Consider the following 23,401-nt stretch of genomic DNA (forward strand, 5'->3'; position numbering starts at 1 on the left):
AGTCAGAAGAGCCTCAATTATGTGCCTACATCATTTTTCTACAAAGAGTTTGCATGAGTTTTGAAAAAAAAAATTTGTTTCCCAAGATCATATCCACTCTCCTAGATGAGTGATCCTGTAAAAGAAAGATAAATTTGAGACTATTAAAGAGATGGAGTTTATCAACTGAGACCAGATAGGTTTGTTCAAACATAGCGGAAAAAAAAAAAAGAGTACAATGGTATGATTTAAAATGCTTATTAAAAGCCAAGTGCCAGGAAGGGAAAGCTACAATAGTGCTGCTATGGCCAAAAGATATTAAAAAAAACAAAAAACCAACAACCCTGATATGCATGAAGAAATTCTTTATCTACACAAGATTAGTAAAAACATCACTCAGTTTCCCAAGGGGATTTTTATATCATTTTTATATTATTAGTATTAGTATCAGTAGAAGTACTGGTACTTTTAAAAGTTTGCCTGAATTAAAAAAATGTTTTATTTGTATTAGTTTTAATTGTGTGTCTGTGTGTGGGGGGGTGGTATGTGCACATGAGTGCAGGTGCCCTCAGAATCCAGGAAAAGGTACTAGATCCTCTGAAGCTGGAGTTGAGTGTGGTTGTGAGTCACCTAATACGGGTGCTGAACTCTGGTCCTCTGCAAGAGCCACACATCTCTCCAACCCCCTTACTGGTTTTAAAAAAAAATGTTGTAGTTTATTCATTTTATTTTTTGTGTGTTTTGCCTGTATAGGTGTCTTTGCACCATGCACATGCTTGGTGCCTACAGAGGTCAGAAGATCCCCTAGAATTAAAGTTACACATGGTTGTCAGCCACCATGTGCATCCTGGGAGTTGAGGCCAGATCCCCTGCAAGAGCAATAAGTGCTCTTAACAGCTGAGCCATCTCTCCAGCCTGTTAAATCCTGAGTACTGGGCTTAAAAGTGTGTACCACCATGCCCAGTTTTTACTCTCTCTCTCTCTCTCTCTCTCTCTCTCTCTCTCTCTCTCTCTCTCTCTCTCTCTCATCTGTGTGTGTTTGTGTGTGTGTGTGTTTTGTTTTTTTGAGATTGTACCTGCTTGGAAAGCCCAGGGTGGTCCAGGAACTCACCATTCTCCTGCCTCAGTCTGGGAAGTGCTGAGCTCACAGGCCCGTGCCGCTAAGCCTGTCAGAGGCTGACTTCTAATGGCGGAGAATACAAAAGCTGCCGTACTTTAGCATCTTCACAGCGAAGGAGGGCTCTGCAATCTACTTGTCCAGCTGGGGCAGGGCTCAGCACTCTTATCCCCAGGCAGGCTGGCCGTGTGAACAAGAATTGTCGAAGATTCAAGCTCTTCAGGTCCCAATATCTTTATATTAAAATTCTGAAACCCCAATTTTTTCAATTGTTTATTGTTTTTTGAGACAGGGTTCCCCTGTGTAGCTTTGGAGCTTGTCCTGGAACTCACTCTGTAGACCAGGCTGGCCTCAAACTCATAAAGATCCATCTGTCTCTGCCTCCCGAGTGCTGGGATTAAATGTGTGCACCACCACCGCCCGGCTGAAACCCCAATTTTTATATGGAGTAAGTTAAAACAAATGTTGTTAAGGATTGGGGAGCCAGCTCAGTAGGTAAAGTCACACATTGCCAAACCCGACAACCTAAGTTTGACCTCAGGAACCTCCGGAGTGGAAGAAGAGAACCACTCCTTCTAGCTGTCCTCTGGCTTTCACATGTTTGCCACGGCACACACATGCACCCCACCCCCAACAAAATAAATAAATGTAAGAAGAATAGTTTTTAAGAAGAGAGGGCAATGGAGGGATAGGGGAAAAAAAAAAAACTACCATTTGTTAGAAACCAGGAGATGCCTTAGTTAGTGACTACTGGGGCATCTGAGCTCAGCACCTAGCATCCATGTAAACCAGATGTGCACATCCCTGTCATCCCAGCACTAGGGAGGCAGAAAGAGGAAAATCCCGGGGCTTGCTGTCCAGCCAATCAGTAATCTCCAGGTTCAGTGAATGGCTCTGTCTCAAAAATTAAGGTTGAGAGTGATTGAGGTTGAGAGGAGGACACTTGATACCCGTGTCTGGCCTCTACACACACATATATATGGATATGTGTGTGTGTGTGTATAAGTATATATATACATATAAGTACACACACACACACACACACACACACACACACACACACACACACAAACAGTACTGTGTAGGCCAAGTCCACCCTAGAATGGATAGCATCCATGAGCCTCCCTGGGTCCTGGATGGGACCCTATCTGGGACGATCGCATAATGGACCAGCACACTTGTACCACTGGTCAGGCTGGATTCATCTAGAAACACCAAAACATCTACTTCTCTGCTCATTCCCACCCTCTGAGGTTCCCACCCCCAACTCTGGTCCTTCCCTATCACTGTCACCCACTAGGTGGCACTGCAGACCCAGTATTTTACACTGGTCAACCTGACTTGGTGCGCCCCCCCCCAATACCAGTCTATCCAGGCCCCTTTCCTGCTACTGCCCAAGACCACTCTGGGGGCATCTTGGCTTTTTTTTCCCCTTGTATCTTTTGCTAAGCCAAAAAAGGTCTGTTTATGTCTGCTTCCCTCCAATATTTATTTACTGGAAATATTTTTTACCAGCACATGTTTATTTGGACTAGTCACATTTAAGCGCTCAGAGCCACAGTTGTCTGGAAGCTCTGCTCAGATTGGGCTGGGCCTGGGTTCCTTTGTCCCAGGGACAGCTCCCACATTGTAACCGACACCTGTGCACCTGGGTACTGATGAGAACCCCATCACTGCCAGGGACCTAATTTCCTTGCCTCGGAAAGCTTTTTCTATCTGAAAGGCAGTAGCTTATTTTCTGAACCTCCCAGGCTGGGCCACCCACGCAGTACATTTCCCTGCCATTCTCCTGGCTTGAGATAGAAAGAGCACCCCGCCCCCCAGGTCTCCCAAAGGGCTGCCTTTTACAAATAACAATGGTTTTCCCTTACTTTTACAAGTTCCTTTTTTATGGGGTAGAATAGCATGATATGTGCGGGAGGTGGTCATGTGTGCTGGTACCCATGCATGTTTGTGCTCATGTTGTGGAGGCCAGTGGTTGACAGTGGGTATCTTCTTCGACATTAAGCTAGCAGCTCACTGGTTCACAGGCTGGGGATCCCTGTTTCTGCCTCCCAAGGGCTGGGAGTACAGGACGGCTGTCGTTCCTACCCACTAAGCCACCTCCCTAGCCCTTGAATAAAAAATTATTTAATATAGCTTAATTTATCAAACATGAAAATTCACCTTAAATTCTCAACCATTTTCTCAGCTTACTATTTCCCGGGTGTGTCTTCAGCACCCAGGTCCCACTTCGGGCAGGTCCTACATGTGGCTCCTCCTCAGGAATGGCATCCCTTCCTCTCTTCCCTCCAGCCAGCTCTCTGTGGCTCCCCTTCTACCTCTGCTAGAAGCAGTATTTCTGAAATAAACTTGAAACCAACCAAAGCCATCTCTTCCCCCTGCCCCCCCCCCAACGCTAACATGGCTGGTTTTGCTCCATGCCAGCCCCAGGACATAGGCCAGGGACTGCTAGCTGACTGAGATGCCTGTTCCTTCCCATCTGGGCCTCTATTTCTAAATGATAAAAGCAATAGATTTGAACTCCATGGTCTCTCCCAGCTCTGCTTTTGCACATCAGACATGATTCTGGAACTTTAAGTGATTTCATATGCCCCATCCAAGCTATGTGCCTCTATATACCTTGGTGGCTTTGGGTCGCTCTGCTGAAGCCAAGGGCAGAGACAGGGAAGGGAAGGAGAATGAGATGAAGAGAGTGGAGGAGGCAGAAACAGAGGAGGAAAGAGAGTCTGAGGAAAGACAGGCGGAGCCTCTGGCCCTTTCAGAGCTGGCATCTGTCAGAGAAATCCCAAGAGGCTCTCTGCCTACAGCTCGGCACCATAAGCCATGGAAGGCATGAGACGGAGAGGTATTTACCCCACAGGCCCCTTCGTCGGCCCTTGGTGAGCTGTTTAGAAACTTAGGCTTAGGGCCCCACTGGGTCCTTCAGGGACCACACGGCCCTCACATCTCTTTCCCCAGATAAGTGTTGAGGGTGAAGGTCTAGGTGGGAGACGATGGGCCCAGAGCCCAGCACTTGCCAACAGACAATAGGAAGCACAGGGCTGCTTAGAGGAGCAGGAGGCACTTGCTTTGGTGATCACTGTCTTTTCCCCTATCTAAGCCATGCCCCAGAGGAGCAGGTCTGGGACTGCAGAGGAAACCAGGGGCTGGCCCAAGTCCCTGTGGACTCTGCTGGGCTGGGCCGGGCCAGGGGCAAGATGCTGCTGGGATGATTCTCTGGGGAGAAGGGAATTGAAAAAGAGAGACATCTCCAAGGAGGGTGGAGAGCGAGGGAGGCTGTGTCTCACACACACACACACACACACACACACACACACACACACACACACACACACAGCTTCCCTGCCTCAGCCTCAGCCTCAGCCTCACTCACTAGAGAGGCGAGGAGAAGAGCCTTCTTCCTCTCTCTGCTCTCGCCACGCCATGCCACTTTCTCTCGCTTCCCCGCCCATCTGTGCAGACGGCAGCTCCAGCAAAGTTGGCCTCAAACTTGAACGGAGCTGAAGCCTCCAGCTTCCTGGGAGCTTCTCACAGCAGCAGCAGCAGCAGCAGCAGCAACAGCAGTAACAACTGCAGCAGCAGCAGCAGACTCCAGCTGTGAACTCTGCTAGCCTTGAGAAGCTCTTCTGAGTCTTCCAGCACCCAGCTGGCCCCCAGGCCCCTGCAAAAACACATCCACCCTTGTCCCCGGAGGTTTGACATCTGAGCTGGGGAATGGTGTGCTGAGGACCCTCCGGAGCACACTGTGCCTATCTGGACCCGAAGAAACCCAAGGCCCACGCCAACATGGCCAACCCAGGGCAGCCTCAGTTTCAAGAGCCAGGCTCCATCTCACCCCTGGAGCTGCCCGAGATGGAGAAGCTTCTCACCAAAGTGGAAAACAAGGATGACAAAGCTCTGGGTCTGTCCAAGTCTCTGTCGGGGGCTCTGGACCTGGAGCAGAATGGCCACAGCCTGCCCTTCAAGGTCATCTCCGAGGTACACCGCCAGCCCTCCCTCCCCGGCTCCCCTTCCCGGGCCAGCTCTCGGAGAGCGTCCTCTGTTGTCACCACCTCCTATGCCCAGGACCAAGAAGCTCCCAAAGATTACCTGATCCTTGCCATCGCCTCCTGCTTCTGTCCCGTCTGGCCCCTCAACCTCATCCCCCTCATCTTTTCTATCATGGTAAGTCCCGTGCTTTGTGCGGGGAACGGGTTTGGGCGCCCCAGGATGGCAGGCATGTCCTCTGGGAAGGGACTGAAGTGCAGAGGACGGTGGGGTGGCGGAGCCTTGTGAGAAACATTTTCTTATCTCCTGACTTGCCTTCTAGAGGGACCGAAGGCTCCGTTGTTCTGTATCTTCTTTCTTCAGGTCTGCCCCCGGGTATCCCTGGTAAAGTTCTTCCTGACCCTTCTGGCAGAAGCATTCCGGGGTACATCTGGAGTGAAATTCTGCAGGAGAGAGTGACAGACAACTGCGGTGACGGGGGGGGGGCTCTTGATTGCTTTTTTTAGGTGTAGGGGGGCTGTCTGAGTGGAGTTCTGTATCAACAGAGAGTGTAGCCAGAAGAGGGCTAAGGGGTCTGAATGCCCCAAGGACAGGCAAGCCTCTTGGGCCACCAGGGCATTATACCAGCTGCCTCTGTTTCCAAGAGCCACAGTGGCCTTGCTGCACTGGGATCCTGGGGCCTGACTTCCCCTGGGGCCCATGAGGAGGGAGGGAGTTGTCAGGGTGCTGGGGGTTGGGGCACAATGGAGATCTCGAGGCTCTGAGTCTCCTGATTTTCCAGATTCCACCAGCTGGCTTTTTTTGTTTTGTTTTGTTTTTTAAGACAGGTTTCTCTATGTAGCTTTGGAGCCTGTCCAGGAACTTGCTCTGTAGACCAGGCTGACCTTGAACTCACGGAGATCCGCCTGCTTCTGCCTCACAAGTGCTGGGATTAAAGGTGTACGCCACTACCACCCGGCCCAGCTGGCTTTTGCTGGAGGTCTGGGCATAAGTCAGAGAGCATGCATGGCCAGCCTTGCCAAGGAGGGGCATGTGAGCTAGTCTTGGCTTCTGCAGGACTCTGAATTCTGTCTTGGGTTGTCCTCAAGCGAAGTCACTGGGTAGGGCGGCTACTTCCAGAAGATCTCACAGAGAATGTGTGCCAACAGACAGGGCTAGAAGGTACAGAGACTTTTGGAATGAGGGAGAAAGCAGGCCAGTTAGAGCCAGAGAGCCGGGTGGGTGACACCGTCTCCTCTGGAGTGACAGTACAGCTGAGTCATTGTTGTCAAGCCCCTGGGGACTGTGGTCACTCCTTCCCTACTTCTTCAGACGTCTCTGCCCACTCCCTTAGGTTCCCATATGATCCAGAGCCACCTGACAGGCCACAGGGACAGTGGCAGCATCTCAGGTATAGAGGCTTTAATTCAGGACACAGGGTGAGGCAGGGTCCCGGGTAGGGCCCATCTAAACTTCCCGGGCTGCCTGCTGCACTTGGGGACCACACCAGGCTCCAGGGTGTAGCCAATGGCTCTGGGCAGAGCCAACTTCTTGGTTACAGAGAAAGATCCCAGGAAGGGAAACCACACAAGGGCTCAGGAGAAAACAGATTCTAGAATTATCTTCTGGGAATTGGGGGCAGGGTGCGTTGTCCTCTCCCGAAAGAAGCTGGGTTGAAGACCGTGAGACCACCGGACCCATCTCTGTCACTTCTTTCTCTTTTTCTATATTTGAGTCGGGTCTGATGGGCTAGGAGGAAGGGATATAACTCTAAACCAGACCTTGGGACAGAGTCCCTGGGGCTGCTCTCCAGGCAGAGAAGCTTCTAAACAGGTCCTTAGGACATACTGCAAGAAGTACCCAGCCCAGACACAAACACAAGGGAATTAAGTCATCTTGGGCAAGGTACTCAACCTGCCATCAGTTTACCCATCTGCAAAGTGGGCAGAAGCATAATGCCTGCATTAAAGGGCTGAGAGAGGCTGAGATGAATCCCCACAAAGTGCTTAAGAACAGAGCCCAGCCCAACATAAGTGTGTTCTGTGGTCACAGGGACTAAGTGTTGTAGGGAGTCTCCCTTCTGGGGGATGAGAAGTCACTGTGGGCCTTATTTATTTATTTTTCAGAGTTTTGAAACATGGTCTTGCAATATAGCCCAGGCTGGCCTCAAACCCACGTCAATTCTCCTCCTTCAGCCTCCCAAATGCTAAGTTGACAGAGCGGGCCACTGCACCCTTCATTTTCTAACAGGGTTTAAAAATAGCTTTATTAATGTAGTGATTTATTAATGTAATTCATAATGTAACGCTGTATTAGTGTAATTCGTATATAACTCACCCACCTAAAGTGCATGGCTTAATGGGTTCCCGCTCCTCGCCCCCTCCTCTATCTCATAGGTAGCCCTGTATAGACCAGAACTTGCTGGATGGACCAGGTTGGCCTTGAACTCAGAGATATGCCTGCCTCTGCCTCCCAGCTAAAAATAAAAAAAAACTAGCCAGGTGTGGTGGTGCACACTTCTAAACCCAGCACTCAGGAAAGCAGAGGCAGGAGAGTCTCTGTGAGTTCAAGGCCAACCTTGTCTACGTGGTGAGTTCTAGCACAGCCAGAATTACATAGTGAAACTCCATCTCATCAAACAAACAAAATAAAGCAAAACAACACATAAAGATTACATATGACAACGGAATGCCATGTACTGTTTCAATATAGTATACACGGTGTCATATTCAAATTAGGTTAAACATTGATATCTCCTCATCATTTCCTCATTGTAGAAACTTTCAGAACACTTTTCTTATAGTTTTAAAAAACGAATTAACTGGATGGTGGCGGTGCACACCTTTAATCCCAGCACTCTGAAGGCAAAGGCAGGCAGATCTTTGAGTTTGAGGCCAGCCCAGTCTACAGAGGGAGTTCCAGACCAGCCAGAGCTATACCGAGAAACCCTGTCTTGAAAAAAAACAAAAAAACAACCAAACAAACAAAAAATGGATAGTGCATTGGGCTGGGGAGAAAGCTCAATTCGTAAGTGCTTCCCTTGCAAGATGCGGGCCTGAGTTCAAACCCACAATTCACATAAAAAAAGCTGGGCACTACACATCTGTAATCCCGGTGCTGGGGAAGTGGAAATAGGCAGATCCCTGGGACTTGCAGCCAGCCTGGGCAACTTGCTGTACTCCAAGCAGATGGCTGGAGATGTAGCTCAGTGGGCGAGCACTTGCTTAATTTGCCCAAGGCCTGTGTTCAATTCCTAGCACACACACACACACACACACACACACACACACACACACACACACACACACACATACACACACCATCATGGTTGCCCTAGTTGGGGTTATATGCACATACCCCTGCCCTGTTTGTCTTGAGACCCTGTGGCTTATGTCTTGAGGGTGTGGATATCCTCCTGCCTCAGCGTCCCTAGTGCTGAGATTCTTAGGCAGGAGCCTCCTCCATACCTAGTTTTAGATCAACTGTTAGACTGAGCAGGAGCAAGAGAACTTCCTGTGCCTGGCTTGTGGTTCCACCCAAGCTGTTGCAAATGACAGGACCCATCCTCTTTATGGCTGAATGGTCATTCCATGGTTTTCAGTGCACTCAACAAGTTACATCTTAACCCCAGCTGATTTTAGAATACTTTCCTTGTCTTCAAAAGAAACCCTGTGTGTGTGTGTTAGATATTACTTGTGTCCTTGATCCCTCCCAGCCCAGGGTGGCACCAATTTTCCTGTCTTCAGAGTTGCCTGTTCCAGGCACTTTAGAAATGGAATTATATATAGCTGGGTGGTAGTGGCCCATGCCTTTAATCCCAGTACTCAGGAGGCAGAGATAGCCAGATCTGAGTTCAAGACCAGCCTGGTCTACAGAGCAAGTTCCAGGACAGCCAGGGCTACACACAGAGAAACCCTGTCTTGACCTTTTGTGACTGACTGCTTTCACATACACAGCCTTCATATGTCATCTGTGGTTAGATTTCCATCAAGGTCTGGGATAAGAGAGACTGAAGGATCTGGCTGAGCATGGCATTCAATGCACCTGGTGGTACAGGTCTATATATAATTAAACTACTGAGAAGGCTGAGGCAGGAGGATTTTAAGTTCAAGGTCTGCTTGGGTCACAGAGTAAGCTCAAGGCTAGCTTGAATGACTTAGGAATATCCTATCTCAAAATTTTCACTTTTTTAGAGGGCTGGGTTATAGGTCAGTGATAGAGCACTTGCCCAGCATGTGCCAGGTGCTGGGTCTCATCGCCAGTAATGACAACAACAACCACAACAACCACCACCACAACAACAAGAGTAGTAGAGTTTTGGGACCCGGACCAGGCTTCCTGGCAGCAGGCAGGGGTGGCTTCTGGGAACCCCCTAAGATGTGGATCCACTCACCTTCCACTCATTTGGTTCTTTACTGACTCATTCATCTTGAACGGCCAGTTGCTTGTTGGGAGGGAACAAAGCAGTATGGGATACCGCCTTCACATGGGTGAGCGAGCCTGTCTTAGGGAACAAGCAGGCGCACGACGAAGAGGTCGGTGGCTAAGATAAGGGGCTGCTGTTTGGCATTGCGAGAGGGGACTAGAGTGTGCTGGGGGCCGCTGCAAGGCAGGGACTCGCTCTTGGAATTCAAACCTCTGAAGAGCCCTTGGGGAGTTTTAGGCTGAGGCACAATGTGGTCAGTTCATATTGCAAAACCAACCTTCAGTTGCATTGTGGGAAATGGGTTACTGGAAGGAGATCCCATGGATAGGAAGGGATGGGGATGTCTGAGCTCTAGATGGACTGGGAAGGAAGAACACGAAGGCTTCTGTGTGTGAGTGTGTGTGTGTGTGTGTGTGTGTGTGTGTGTGTGTGTGTGTGTGTGTGTGTGGTGTGTGTGTGTGTGTGTGTGTGTGTGTGTGTGATGTGGTCAGGCTCCAACTCAGGGATATTGGAGCCTGTTCTCAAAGCTAGCTCTGGGACTGTCCACATTTATAGAGTAGAGCTGCATGTGGCCCACAGGCCTGTCATCTTAGCACACAGATGTAAAGGCCAGAGGATTGCTGTGAGCTCAAGGTCAGTCTTGGCGACAGAGTGAGTCCTATTATTATTATTATTATTATTATTATTATTATTATTTTAACTAGCTTGGGCTACAAAACAAGACGCTGTCTCAAAAATCAAACCCAACCCAAATCAACCAACCAAAGAACAACAAAAAGCATGTACCGAGAGAAGCTTCCAGAAGGTGCAAGCAAAGCTGGAAAGGAGGGAGGGAATGACGGGCAGTCTGAAGTGGCCAGGAGTGGCTCAAGGCCCTGGAGAGGTTAGGTTCAAGGAGGGTGGTGCGTCTGCTGGGTTGGCCATTCCTAGATTCTGGGTGTCTTGGTGGAGAGGTAGAGACAGAAGGAGGGACGTGTGGGGTCCCTGGAGAGGAGAGGCCTTGAAGGAGAAATACCCAGAGGAAAGGGATCTGCCGGGGAGTGGAAGGCAGTGTCTCCATTTGCTGAGCAAAAAGGGCCTCATGCACAGGAGATGGGATGTGACCAGGGACAGAGAGATAATGGCCGTGCTGAGACTGGAGACTGTGGGTGGGGACTGCCACCGGCTTCTGGGGTGCTGTAGCTTGCTCCAGCATTAGGTGTAGATTTGTAGACACTGGGCTCTGAGGGGCAGAGGTGGCATTAGACCAGAGCCAGGTGGTACAGCAGATGTGGGCAAGAGTGGCTGAGGTGACATGCCGAAGAGTGGGCTGGTCAAGGAGCAGGTGATGATGGCCTCGGATGTGAACAGAGATCACAGGCGGGGACTCAGAGAAGGGCAGGCCCCGCCAGTACAACAGGCTGAAGGAAATGTTGGGGGTTCAGATTTCAGAGGAGCGACGGCAAAGGGTGGAGTGTAGTTCTGAGAACGAATGTCCAAGGGAAGCATCAGGACCAGGGGTGAGGAAATCGAAGGATGATGTTACTCAAATTCACGGATGCTTACTAAGGGCTAGGCACAGCTCCAAATGGTTTAGATGTATTCTCTCATTTAGCTCTGACTGTAGCCCTGCGAGGTCTGGGTGCTATTATTATTCTCATGGTACAGACGAAAGAAAGAAAGAAAAAGGAAAACCTGAAGTGCAGAGACAAGAAGGTAATAAGTGGGAAGCCTAGGGTTGGAATCCAGCCTGGCTGCCTTAATCACAGTACATGTTCCTACCAACCATACCTCCTGCCTTCTTGGGTGTTCCTGCGGCTACTTGTCTTCAAAGCCAGTCTATCTTCTAGGCCATTTCCATGCCCCGGGGATGAAAGGGTCAGCTATCCATCTAGGGTTCCACACTATGTCCTTCCTGGAGGCAGCAGGGTAACAGTCCCTGGAGGGGATGGTCAGTTTCCTACACTGGGGCTCCCAGTCTTGAAGTCCCTGCGGATGCAGGTTCAAGCTCTTGGCCTCTCAGAGAATGCTGCTGTCCGCAGACACACATCCTATGCAGAATGGGCCATGGCCACATGGCCGGTAGGAGGTCCGTCAGCGGGATGCTGAATCCCTCATTCTCTCATAGCCCCACCCCATATCTGGATCTGAGGACACTTCCAGGAAAGTCAACCCCTTTGTGTGTGTAGGGGAGCACCATGCCCTCGCCTGTCTTCCTCTTCCCACTCATCTGTCCTCCCTATTAAGCCCATCAGAGGGAGATGAATGGGTCTGACAGGGCCTATGGTGGCCAGGGAGGTGGGGTCAGTGGCTCTGTCTGAAGAGCAGTGGTTACAGATGTCCAGCTCCAGCTCAAGTATGCACTGTAATCTTCGTGATCCCCTGGGGGAGGGGCAGATTGGCACATAGGCAGACTGAGAAATGGCTGTGTTCTTGTAGCAAGGTTTCCTGCCAGTGGAGGAAGATCCTGGGCAATGGGCCCTCTGTAAGTAACAGTGATAAAAGAGGCCAACAGCTGGGCATGTGGCACGTGCTCGTTAATCCCAGCATTCGGGAAGTAGAGACAGGAGGATAGGAATTCAAGGTTAACACCAGCTATGTAACAAGGTATTGGCCAGTCTGGGCTACAGGAGACCTTGACTCAGAGAATCAGCAAATATTGTTTTTAAAGTCATCATAATAGAAACACCCATCTCCCAGAGCTGCTGGGAGGATTGAGTGAGCTCAGCACCTGCACAAAACCTGCATAGTAGATGTTTAATACATGGGGCTGGCCCCCCGTTTTTACTGACACTAAACGAAACTTTGCAAGGCCAGAGGAAAGGACAAAACTCCTGTGAATGGGAAAGTCTGGCTTTCACCAGTTTGAAAATTATCAGGTCCCACAAGGCATTACTGGCTCCCGGGAGGTATCTCCATCTGCAGTGGTGACTACAGGACCGTCACTTCTTTGTGGATTATTCCTATAACACAGGACAGTGCCTCACAGATCCACAGGGACAGCTTCCTCAGGCTTCCCCTGCTCCCAGACAGGATCTCAAGTATCCTAGCCTGGCTTTGTATACTTGATGTAGCCCAAGGATGACCTTGAAGGTGTGTGATTTTGTTTTGTCTTGTGGGACAGGAGCTTGGTATGTAGTCTTGGATGGCCTAGAACTTGCTACTAGACCAAACTGCCTTTGGACTCACAGACATCTGCCTCCTTGACTCCCAAGTGCTTAGATTTAAAGGCTTGAACCAACATGCCCAGCTTGGCCTTGGACTCTTGAATCTCCTGCCTCCTCCTCCTAAGTGCTGGGATTAGAGGTGTGTATCACCATGCCTGGCTTATGTGGTGCTGGGGGCAGAGCCCAGGGCTCTGTACATGCTAGGTAAACACTCCTGCACCTCTTGCCCTCCTTAGGCATGTTCTGGAGCAGCACATTTTTTTCATGCTTAGATCTGTTTATTTGTCCATTCATCAACTTAGAGGACAGACGCGCTTAGCCCCATCCAGGGGTATGTGCTGGTGTCTCCCAGGCCCAAAGGCACACGCATAGCTGGGCTTTGGGGATTTGTGCCTCTGTGCATAAGGGAGAGACAAAGAAGGGGGCGGAAATCTTTCCTCTTCCCCACCTCTCTGCTTCCCGCAGCTTCACTAGTCTCTCTCCATGGTCCTGAATCCTTACTGCGCGGGCTGCTGTTTCTCTGTGAAGTTGGAGTTTCACTCATTGCAAAGCCTGCCCCTGTGTCCTGCACATAAAGTGTACTTCTTAGAGAGTACTTATCAGAAATTACCCAAGGCAACTTTAGAGTTTCTCCGTCCCATCTTTTCCTCTGCAGTGCTGGGGACTGACGCCACCACCCTGTGCACGCTAGGCTAGTGAACACATCGCCTCAAATCTTTCAAATGTTTATTTTGAGACAGGGTCAGTTTCTCTAAGTTGTCCAGACTGGCCTTGAATATTTGATCCTTCTTCCTTTGACTCCTGAGTAGCTGGGATTACAGGTGTGTGCCACTGTGCTCGACAGTCCTAAAATTGCTAATTTTGAACTTCTTGGAAGTCCCCAAGGTCTTTATCTACGCCAGCCCCTCTCTCTTCTAATGTTGCCTAATCATCGATGTCACGGATTCAGTGACCTGGGCTAACCATCCAGGTGGCAGGGGGTGACGTGGATTCATGAGTGTGTCCCAAACTTAGACAAATTCATAGTGCCCAGGCATCTCAACTCCATCCACTTTTTCATCAATCCAGCCAGAGCCTCCACATCATCTCAGACAGTCTCTTTTCACTCTGTGTATTACCTCCGGTTCCATCACTTCTCCAGGCTGGGCTCTTGTCCAGATCATTATTCATTTCAGGTCTTTGAATCTGCCCTCATCTGTCTAGCCTAGCTGCCACGCTGTAGTCAGACTTACATTCCCCGATGCAAGTCTGGTTTTGTCCACCATTAAAATCCTTCATTAGGACAAGGCCAGCTGTGGTGATGCACACCTTTAATCCCAACACTCAGGAGGCAGAGGCAGGTGGATCTCTGAGGTCCAGGACAGCCAAGGCTACACAGAGAAACCCTGTCTCGAATAAACAACAACAAAAATAAACCCATTTATTGCTCTCCCGGATGAAATCTAGCCTCTGCTACACAGCAGCCAAGGCGCCTCCTGCTCTTCCTCCCCCTCCTCTCTTCTTTGCCCTCTTCTTCCACAAGATCACTACTTAGCCCAGGCTACCTCAAGCTCCACAGTCTTCCTGACTCAGTCTCCCAGAGTGCTGGGATTACAGGCAGGTGTCACAGGCAGGCGTCAACCATACTGTATATGGCTCTTCCTGATGTGGCCTTTCTCTGGTAACTGCATCTCCCATCATGCACACACAGTGGTCTACACTCTGGCTGCATTTCCCCCTCATAAGTGTATCCAGAGAATGAAATATCCTCAGTATAGATCTTTTTTTTTTTTTTTTTCTCGAGACAGGGTTTCTTTGTGTAGCTTTGCACCTTTCCTGGAACTCACTTTGGAGACCAGGCTGGCCTCAAACTCACAGAGATCCACCTGGCTCTGCCTCCCGAGTGCTGGGATTAAAGGCGTGTGCCACCAGTATAGATCTTGACACAAGGTTAACACTCAAATATTAGGAGGGTTTGTTTTTTACACCCCAGAGGTGGAAGAATCTTGGCATGCTTCACAGAAGAGGTGTTACTGGAGTAAGTCCTTGATTGGTGGGAGGATTTGGCCACATAGGATTGGGGGAAGCAGAAGACTGAAAAGGAGCAAAGGTCAGGACTCATCATACCTTGGGCAGCACAGAGTGGCCTCCTGGAGCTCATGGAAGAGAGCAGTAAGGGTTTAAAGTTGACCGGAGTTGGGGCGTTTTCTATGGACAGCCTATGAGACGCTGAGTAGATAGGACTACTTCAGCCTCCATTGTGTGCAGGTGTATGTGGGAGCCAAATTATGTGTGTGGTATATGTGTGCATGTGTATTTGTGCACAGGCGTATGTGTGCATGTGCATTCATGTGCCCGTGTATGTGTGTGTGGGAGCCAGAGGAGGACTTGGGGTGTCTTCCTTTATCGCTCTCTTATTGCCTTGTAGTGGAGTCTCCCACAGAACCAGAACCTCTGTTCTATCTACACTGGCTGGCATGTGAGCTTGGGATCTGTCTCGTCACCTCCTCTTCCAATGCTGGGCTAACAGGCATGCAACTAATAATTTTAAAAATTATTATTTTACATGTATAGTGTTTTGCCTGTGTGTATATCTGTTCACGACATTCATGCATCACCCTCAGAGGCCAGAAGAAGATGTCAGACCCCCTGGAACTGTTACAGAAGGTTATGGGCTGCCGTGTGGGCATTGGGAATCAAACCTGGGTCCTCTGGGGAAGGGACCAGTGCTCTTACCCACTGAGACATCTCTTCAGCCTCTGAACTCTGTGTGTGTGTGTGTGTGTAGCAGGGTGCATGTACATGTGGAGACCAGAGGTCAATTTCTGATGTCTTTTTTAGTTACTCTCCACCTTACTATTCTTTTTTTTTATTTTTTATTTTTTTTGGAGTTAGCAATTTAAATTTTAAACTAAGTTTTACCAATCTTTTATAGTCTCAACAGAGCTGAATGAACACATTTTTTTTTTTCAAGACATGGTTTCTCTGTACAACAGTCCTGGCTGTCCTGGAACTCACTCTGTAGACCAGACTGGCCTTGAACTCCCTGAGATCTGCCTGCCTCTGCCTCCCAAGTGCTGGGATTTAAAGGCATGCACCACCACTACCACCCAGCTAAATGGACATTCTTTAACTGTCAGGTTTTCTACGTTTTGGTGTGTACCCCACACACACAAACACATGCACACACAGACACAGACACAGACACAGACACACACACACACACACACACACACACACACACACACACACACACACACATCCCTTGTGCAGAGGCTGGAAAGATGGTCCGGTGGTTAAGAGCACTTGCTGCTCTTCTGGAGGACTCAGCACCCACACCCGGCAGCTCACAACCTCCTATAACCCCAGCTGCAGGGGATCTGATGCCCTCTTCTGGCCTCCACAGGCATTCACACATGTGACATACCCTCATATACACACATACACACATACAGATTGAAAAAATCTGAACCTTGTGCTCAGGCATACCAACATGCCTGATTCTGTGCACGGGCGCTGTGGACCTGGCAGAGCAAGGGCTGTGTGAACTGAGTCATCATCTCTCCAGCTTTTTTTTTTTTTTTTTTTTTTGGTTTTTCAAGACAGGGTTTCTCCATGTAATTTTGGAGCCTGTCTTGGATCTCTCTCTGTAGACCATGCTGACCTCAAACTCACAGAGATTCCCCCTGCCTCTGCCTCCTGAGTGCTGGGGTTAAAGGCCTACACCACCCTCATCCCTGCAGCTTTAAAAAAAATTATTATCATTCTTGAGACAGGACCTCACTATGGTGAGCTCTAACTTATGATTCTCCTGCCTCAGCCTCCTGAGCACTAGTATGATGGACTCACTTTGCCACACCATGCTCTCTCTACCTCCATTCTGATCCTCACTAACAGCCAGAGTGGCCTTTCAGAAGTGGGTTTCCAACCATTCCACCCCCTGCCCTTCCTTTATCAGCTCCAGCTGTTTATTGAACCAAGACACATTTTGGGGGGGAATGGGGGAGGCTTCTGAAAGTTACTGGAAGACACCAGTAACTAACAAAGACACCCTTCCCATCCTATAGCCTCTTAACCCCACTCTGTCAACTCTAGGCACGCTGGCCTTTATCTGACACCTCCTACTTTCCTCAGGAGTGACTATTGAGCATGTGCAATCTGCCCTACAGGCCATTTGCACACGGCACTCCTACCCATCCTTCACGTCAACATTGCAGCCCTTCCTCCCAGAAGTCCTTGCTTATCCTCTTTTATAAGCTCTCATAAGTCATGTGTGTCTCCTCTTTAACACCCCCTGTGCTTGCAAGTTCGTGTGTGTGTGTGTGTGTGTGTGTGTGTGTGATGGAAAAGAAGGCCACCAGGTTGTAAGACTCCAAGCATAGAAACTGATGCTCTCTTACACTGTAGTACCCTGAGGCCCTGACAGGATGCTTGGTATAAGTATCAGCAGAATGAAATGGTAATGTTGGGATCGAAATGGAAGAGAACAGAGATCCTATCCAGAAGGATCTTTAGGAAGGTATTGCCACAGCCCAATAGGGAACTAGGTACAAGGATGTTAGAGAGCTGCCTAGCAACGGAATTGACTAGGAGAGGAAACACATTATCATGGTGGGCTCTGAGAATGTGGCTCAGTGGTGGGGCCATTGCTTAGCATGCACAAGACCCTAGGTTCAATCCCCAGTGCTTAAAATGAACAAAGAAAGAAGAAACCAGTTGTGACTTAGGTGGTGGATGCAGCCGTTGCCAGTAAGTGGGGTGTGGGCAAGTGAGAGGCGTCCCAGAGAGCAAGGGGCAGCTGGATGCCACTATGTCCTGGCAGTCGCTCGGGTGGGGTGCAGTTAGGGGTGGGTTAGAATCTGAGAAGAGAGGTCAGGGCACTGACACAGGGGTGGGGATACATTCGTGAGGAGGGAAGAGAGGTTATGTCTCAGGTCTCTGGCCCATAGTTTTTTGTTGGTTTTTGTTTTCGTTTTTTTTTTTTTACGTCAGGGAAGTGGGGCAGCACCTGCCACCCTGCTTTGGTGATTCTGAGGCAGGGTGAGATCTCTAGGTGCCATCCTGAGCAAGCTGCCTGGTACAAGTCAGGGCTCAGTTAGTCACACCCCCGACCCTCCCACCCCCTACCGCCCCACCCTCACCCCCCCATCAAGGTACTCGACTACATGTCTCTGCTGCTCAGGTCATGAGCCTCTTTGAGTCAGAAGATAAAATATTTGTGTAGGCCTGGTCATGCAGGCCTGGAACTCCAACCACTTGGCAGGCTGAGGCAGGAGGATTGAGGGTTCAACAATTGCCTGGGCTACAGAATGAATTTAAGATTAGACCAGAAGCCGGGCGCACGCCTTTAATTTCAGCACTCGGGAGGCAGAGCCAGGCGGATCTCTGTGAGTTCCAGGTCAGCCTGGGCTACAGAGTGAGTTCCGGGAAAGGCACCAAAGCTACACAGAAAAACCCTGTCTCGAAAAACACCTAAATAAATAAATAAATAAGATCAACCAGATAATTTAGCAAGACCTGCACAAAGGTGTATATAGATATAGTTCAGCGGTAAAGTGTTTGCCAAGCACAGGCAAGGCCTTGGGTTTTATCCTTAACCCTGCAGAACTCCAAAACGAATTCGTCTCATGCCGAGACTTGCTGGATCAATAGAAAGAAAAATACAAAGGGACTGAGAGTCAGAGGCCACAAGTCCAGTCTCAGCTCTGATGGCCTGGGACCTGGGCCAGTGTCCTGTCTGGCTGAACACTGTGTTTTCAAGTATCAAGTACTGAGAAGAAGCCTCCAGTGTGTCTGTGGCCCTGAAAGCAGTCACACCCCAGTTAACCCTCGGAGGAGCCTGGGCAGCCTAGAGTTTTGGGCAAGTGCATGGAGCCCAAGAGGGACAGAGAGACTCTAGGGTAAGGACTTTGAAGACATGGAGCCAGCAGATAGTCTTAGGCCATAACAGAAGAGGCCTGGGGTCCCTGTGTGGATGTTTGAATATACCTCCTACCAAGGCAGCCAGGGCTAACCCAGGGGCCTCCCTGTCCTTACCATCTCCACTCCTTCCACATCCACCTGATTTCACCCGATTCACTGGCCCCAGAGAACTGAAGCTCACCACCAAGAGAGCCACCAGGGTTACCACAGCCTGGCTTCCCTTGGGGGATCACAAAGGTGGGCTGTGTTGAACAAGGTCCCGGCCATGGAAGGAACTAGGAGAGAGGCCAGTGCCTTTGGTTTTGTGGCAAGGAGGAGGTCTTGGGAGAAGGAGACCAGGCATGCTGTGAGTAGAGAAAACCACAGGACTGTCTTCCCGTCCCCACGTGGCTGTGGACTTGCACTTGGGAGGGATCTGCAGGGTTTCTGGATCTTCCTTGATCTCCACTATATCACCTGCCTCTGCCACTCTGTCCTTGCCCTGCCACTCCCCTGAGAAGAAGCACTTGATATTGTTTGGTTCCTTTGCCCAGCAGTCCCCTGGGAGAGGGGTCTGGCCAAGAAGCCCAGGTCATGTGTCCTGGAGGAGCCTGCTGGACTGTGGGTGGTCGGGAGGGTGAGGCATATCTGGAAGTTCACAAGACCACCGTGTGACTTCCGTGCCACATGGCTGGGGGCCAGCTTCCTGAGGTTTCTCTGCTCTCTCTGCAGTCTCGAAGCAGCGTGCAGCAGGGGGACATGGACGGGGCGCGGAGGCTGGGCCGCCTGGCACGACTGCTCAGCATCACCTTCATCATCCTGGGCATCGTCATCATCATCGTGGCTGTCACTGTTAACTTCACAGGTGAGGCACAGGGGCACGGAGCAGAGAGAGAGAGAGCCCTGGGGACAGGGCGGTGGTGAGGGTGTGGCCATACCCTTTCACTTCAGTCGAGACTGTTTAGGTGAAGATGGGTTTGCTGACTCATCTTAGGCCTGGACTTACGGAGCAACAGAAAAGCGTCTAGAATGGGCACTGCCCTAGGAATCAGAGGCCACAAATTCCAGTCTCAACTTTGATGGCCTGGGACCCGGGCTGGTGTCCCATCTGGCCGAACCTTGCATTTTCAAGTATAAAGTGCAGAGAGGAAGCCTCCATCATGGAGGGCTTTTGCAAGCCTTACTCTGGATAACGGATGCCATGGCTTTGGAGACTGATGACTAGGCCTCCTTGCTGCGCAGTCAGGGTAGACCGGAAACAAGCAGCGTGTTCGCAAGAAGGCAGGAAGCAGTGCTGTTAGTACCTGAAGGTGGCCCAGGGCACTGGTCTGATGTGTAAACCTTTTTCAGAGGACACTGTCAGCCCTAGCTTTGAGGGTGTGGAGGCTATTTATCTCAGAGCTGTCCCAAGCACGGGACACTCTGGGACATTTCTGTTTATTTCAGAGATCAATCTAAGCCTCTCCCATAAAGACCTTGCTGTTCAAAATGTACTCCGTGGTCCTGCTGCCCCTGGGGCTGTTTCAGACTCTCAGACCCCGCTGAATGGAAATCTGCACCTTGGACTCGTTCTTCCTTCCTTTGGCGGTGTTGAGGATGGAACTGAGGGCCTCATTCATGCTAAGGAAGCGACCTCCCATAGAACTAGCCACCAGTCCAGAATGTGCATTCTAATAAGATGTCCAGTTCAGGTACCAGTGCAGGAGGTGCTGGCCTAGAGTGGGAAGTGCTCAGAGCCTGGGCCCCAGTGCAGGGTCCTGGGCAGCCTTGTCTACTCAGGAAAAGTAAGTGTGCAGGGTTTCGGTCAGCTTGACTGGGCTCAGAGTTCAGGTCCTCCATCCACTTCCTGGGTAAATTAAGTTTCATGTTTCATAAGCTCTGAGCCTCGACTTTCTCCCTCAGCGTGGAGTTTGATGGGCGTCCAGGCATGTGAGCGGCAGGGACCAGCAGCCGGAGGCATTGGGTTTTCTATCACTTACGGTGTCCCAGGCTTCTTGTTCTGCTGCTTGTCATTGTTGCCGGGGCAACTTTGGAACTCAGTTTGGCAAAAAGAAGTTTGTAGCTTTCATAAAAGGTATTTCCGGATGGGCGGCTCTAGTCTGGTGAAAAGCTGTAACTAGACACTTGGAGGGAAGTGACAGGACTGTGTCTCATGGTCTTGTCCAGCTTTCGGTGTGTTGACTTAATTTCCAGGTAGGGTCTCTCCTTAGGAGGGCAGATGACCATCACCAGGGACAACAGCGTTCTAATAGAGGCAAACATGCAAACCAGTCCAGTAATTAAGCGGTAATTTTGAAAAGGTGATGTACGGGGCACTGTGGCTTGTGTCTGAGATCCTAGCACTTGGGAGGTGGCTGCTGGAGGATCAGAAGTTTAAGGCCAGTGAGTTTAGGGACAACCCTAGGTCACATGAGACTCTGCCTAAAAGAAAATCAATCATCTTTAGGTTGGGTGTGGTAGCTTGTGTTTTTAATTTCAGTACTCAGGAGGCAGAGGCAGGTGGCCTGATCTACATGGCAAGCTCTAGGCTAGCCAAGGATACTTAGTGAGACCCTATCTTGAAAATAAATAAACAAATTGCTTCTAACAACAGACTAAAGGTCCCAGGATTGATTTTGGTTGGTTCAGTTAGTGTCACATGACCTTTCTCTAACCAATCACCAAAGCCACAGTCTTCTCATTGGTGGGAGTTCCTGCATCAAGAACCCCAAACCAAAGACGTCCGTGGCCCTGTACCTCATCCTGGTCACCATTTCCCACCAAGAGACAATTTAACACGGGTTCATAGCTCCTTAAGTCAGGGCTCTGAAGACTCAGTGTCCTCAGCACAGTTTCACTATAACCTTTCTTTTCTTTACAGTTCCGAAGTAACCGCAGAGCTGCTTCTAGCGGAGGCAGATGCCAGCCAGCTGGAGAGCTTCGAACCCACACATCCCCACACATTACAGAGGACAGGATGGTCTGCCAAGTCCCCACCTGTTCCCAAGTTCCAAAAGCACAAACTTGGAGGGAAACCTCTATAGCATGGCAGATGGGAAGGAAAATCTGGAATGAAGTTGGCCGTGAATCCAATGAATAATCTCATAGACACATCACTCGCCTTTTGACCTCAGTTCTCAGGCTTGTTTCTTATCCCCACAATTCCTGGGACTTACACACAGCATAAACTGCCAGAATGGGAAGAAAACCAGCCCCACAGCCAAGAAAGAAGCACCACACACCCTGGGTGTCTGTGAACATGAGCACAGTCTGGGCCGCTGTCTTTTCTACTTTTCTTGATAGGGAGCAAACAGACGCCTTGCATGCTTTGCGTGGAGCATCCACGGTGATCCTAGCCTGAGTCCAAAGGAGAAGGTGTCACTCAGCATGGGCCCTGAATACGCACCGGCAAAGAGACAAGAGCCATGTGGAAATCTTCCACTGAAGATTGGGTAGGGGTAGCACGACACACCGGGCCCTCTTACTGAACTTCAACCTCAAGACTTCTCTACCAAGGACTCTGCTTCCAGAGCACCTTCCAGAACCATGGAAGGGTCTGCCTCTTGCTCCCCACCTGTGCTGTAGCCAGAGGCACCAACCTGGAAGTCCTAGAACTTGACCTGACCCAGGTCAGCCATGGGGGAGGGACGGAGCCTGAGCTCTCTCTCTCCTGTCACTGACTCTTTGGGGGTCTGGGATCCCATCTTGGTAACCCGTGCAAGTGACTCAGGGGCCCTCTATAGGGCATTCAGGGACCCTACACAGAAGAGCTGAGGTGGACCCTGGCTTCAGGCTGTTAGCCCAGCTTTAATGGATGCTCTGTGCCTGGCCCCATGTCCCTGGCCATCCACAGCAACCAAGGCTCTTCCCTAGGGGTAACTTTGAGACTCCTACTGGACTCTGTGATTCATAGGCTCTCGGGAGTCTTTGCTGCATTTTGTAAGGGGGGGGGGCTAGAGAATTCTTAAGAAGGCTTGCTATTTCTTAATCTGGAGCCCCCAGAGTCTAGAAGGAAAGGCCCAGCTGAAGGGTCAGTCTAGAGAGTGGGAACTGGGGCAGGGAGTAAGGGCCCAGTAGCTATACAGCCTCTGTCTTAGGACCTAGCAGAGCACGGGAAAGGAGCCGAGCAGAAGCCTTTGCCAACTAGCCACCTGCTTTTTGCCTCTGCTTCTCCAGTTTCCTGCCTGGCACAGACTGTGCCCACAGGGGCTTCACCTGCTGGCCTTGCTTGCTCTGAGCCACCACTACTCAATGTCATATCCCACCACCACCACCTTCAGCTCACATCTGGGAGAGGAGGAACGATCCAGGCTTTCCTTGTCCAGCGGCTAGGGCTACCGGCTTCAGTGGGGGGAACGGGCCTAAAACCACAGCCACACTGGGTGGGGATTGGAAGTTCATCTCCTCTGAGCAAAATTAGGACCCGACACCTCCTCCCCAGGGCTCCCTGCCTGGCTCCCTACAATCTCAGAGACCCTGGGCAGGGCAGGTTAGTACAGAGCACTGGCCGCTAGGAGAGGAGGGTCTGGGGCTCCCAGACAAGGTCAGAGCACCTGCTGGGAGGGCCGAGGGGTTGGCAGTGTCTCCCTGGGGTTGGTGCCCCTAAACCAGGCTCCCATTGGGGGAATCAACTTGGGCTTATGTTCCCGAAGCAGGGACTGGCTGTGCACCCTTGCCAGGATCTTTGAGGCCAAACTAGAGATGTTCCCATTCGCTGCGGGAAGTAAGTGTGTGAGCCCAGAACATGTGTGTGAGGTGAGAGGTCGGGTCAGGGGAGATGGACTGTGTATGGAAACAGCCTGCCACAGGCTCCTGATCTTGAGTGGACGGTTTCCTAAAGCACCCCCCAGCACACACACACACACACACTGGGGGTCCAGCTTCAGGACCCTCAAGAAGAGGGAG

The 23,401-nt window shown here is 50.4% G+C and overlaps 1 protein-coding gene across 1 annotated transcript; it reads left to right on the forward strand.

The window, feature by feature from the left end:
• Positions 1–4,441: 4,441 nt before the first annotated feature.
• Trarg1 (trafficking regulator of GLUT4 (SLC2A4) 1) lies at positions 4,442–22,035 on the forward strand. The gene is made up of 3 exons (XM_037201125.1): positions 4,442–5,263; positions 19,250–19,382; positions 21,378–22,035. The coding sequence occupies exons 1-3, from the start codon at positions 4,886–4,888 to the stop codon at positions 21,386–21,388; spliced, it is 522 nt and encodes a 173-aa protein (XP_037057020.1). The 5' UTR covers positions 4,442–4,885; the 3' UTR covers positions 21,389–22,035.
• The last annotated feature ends 1,366 nt before the right edge of the window (positions 22,036–23,401 follow it).

The sequence above is a fragment of the Peromyscus leucopus genome, chromosome 8b, assembly GCF_004664715.2.
Source record: "Peromyscus leucopus breed LL Stock chromosome 8b, UCI_PerLeu_2.1, whole genome shotgun sequence".
In the NCBI taxonomy this organism is placed as follows: domain Eukaryota; kingdom Metazoa; phylum Chordata; class Mammalia; order Rodentia; family Cricetidae; genus Peromyscus; species Peromyscus leucopus.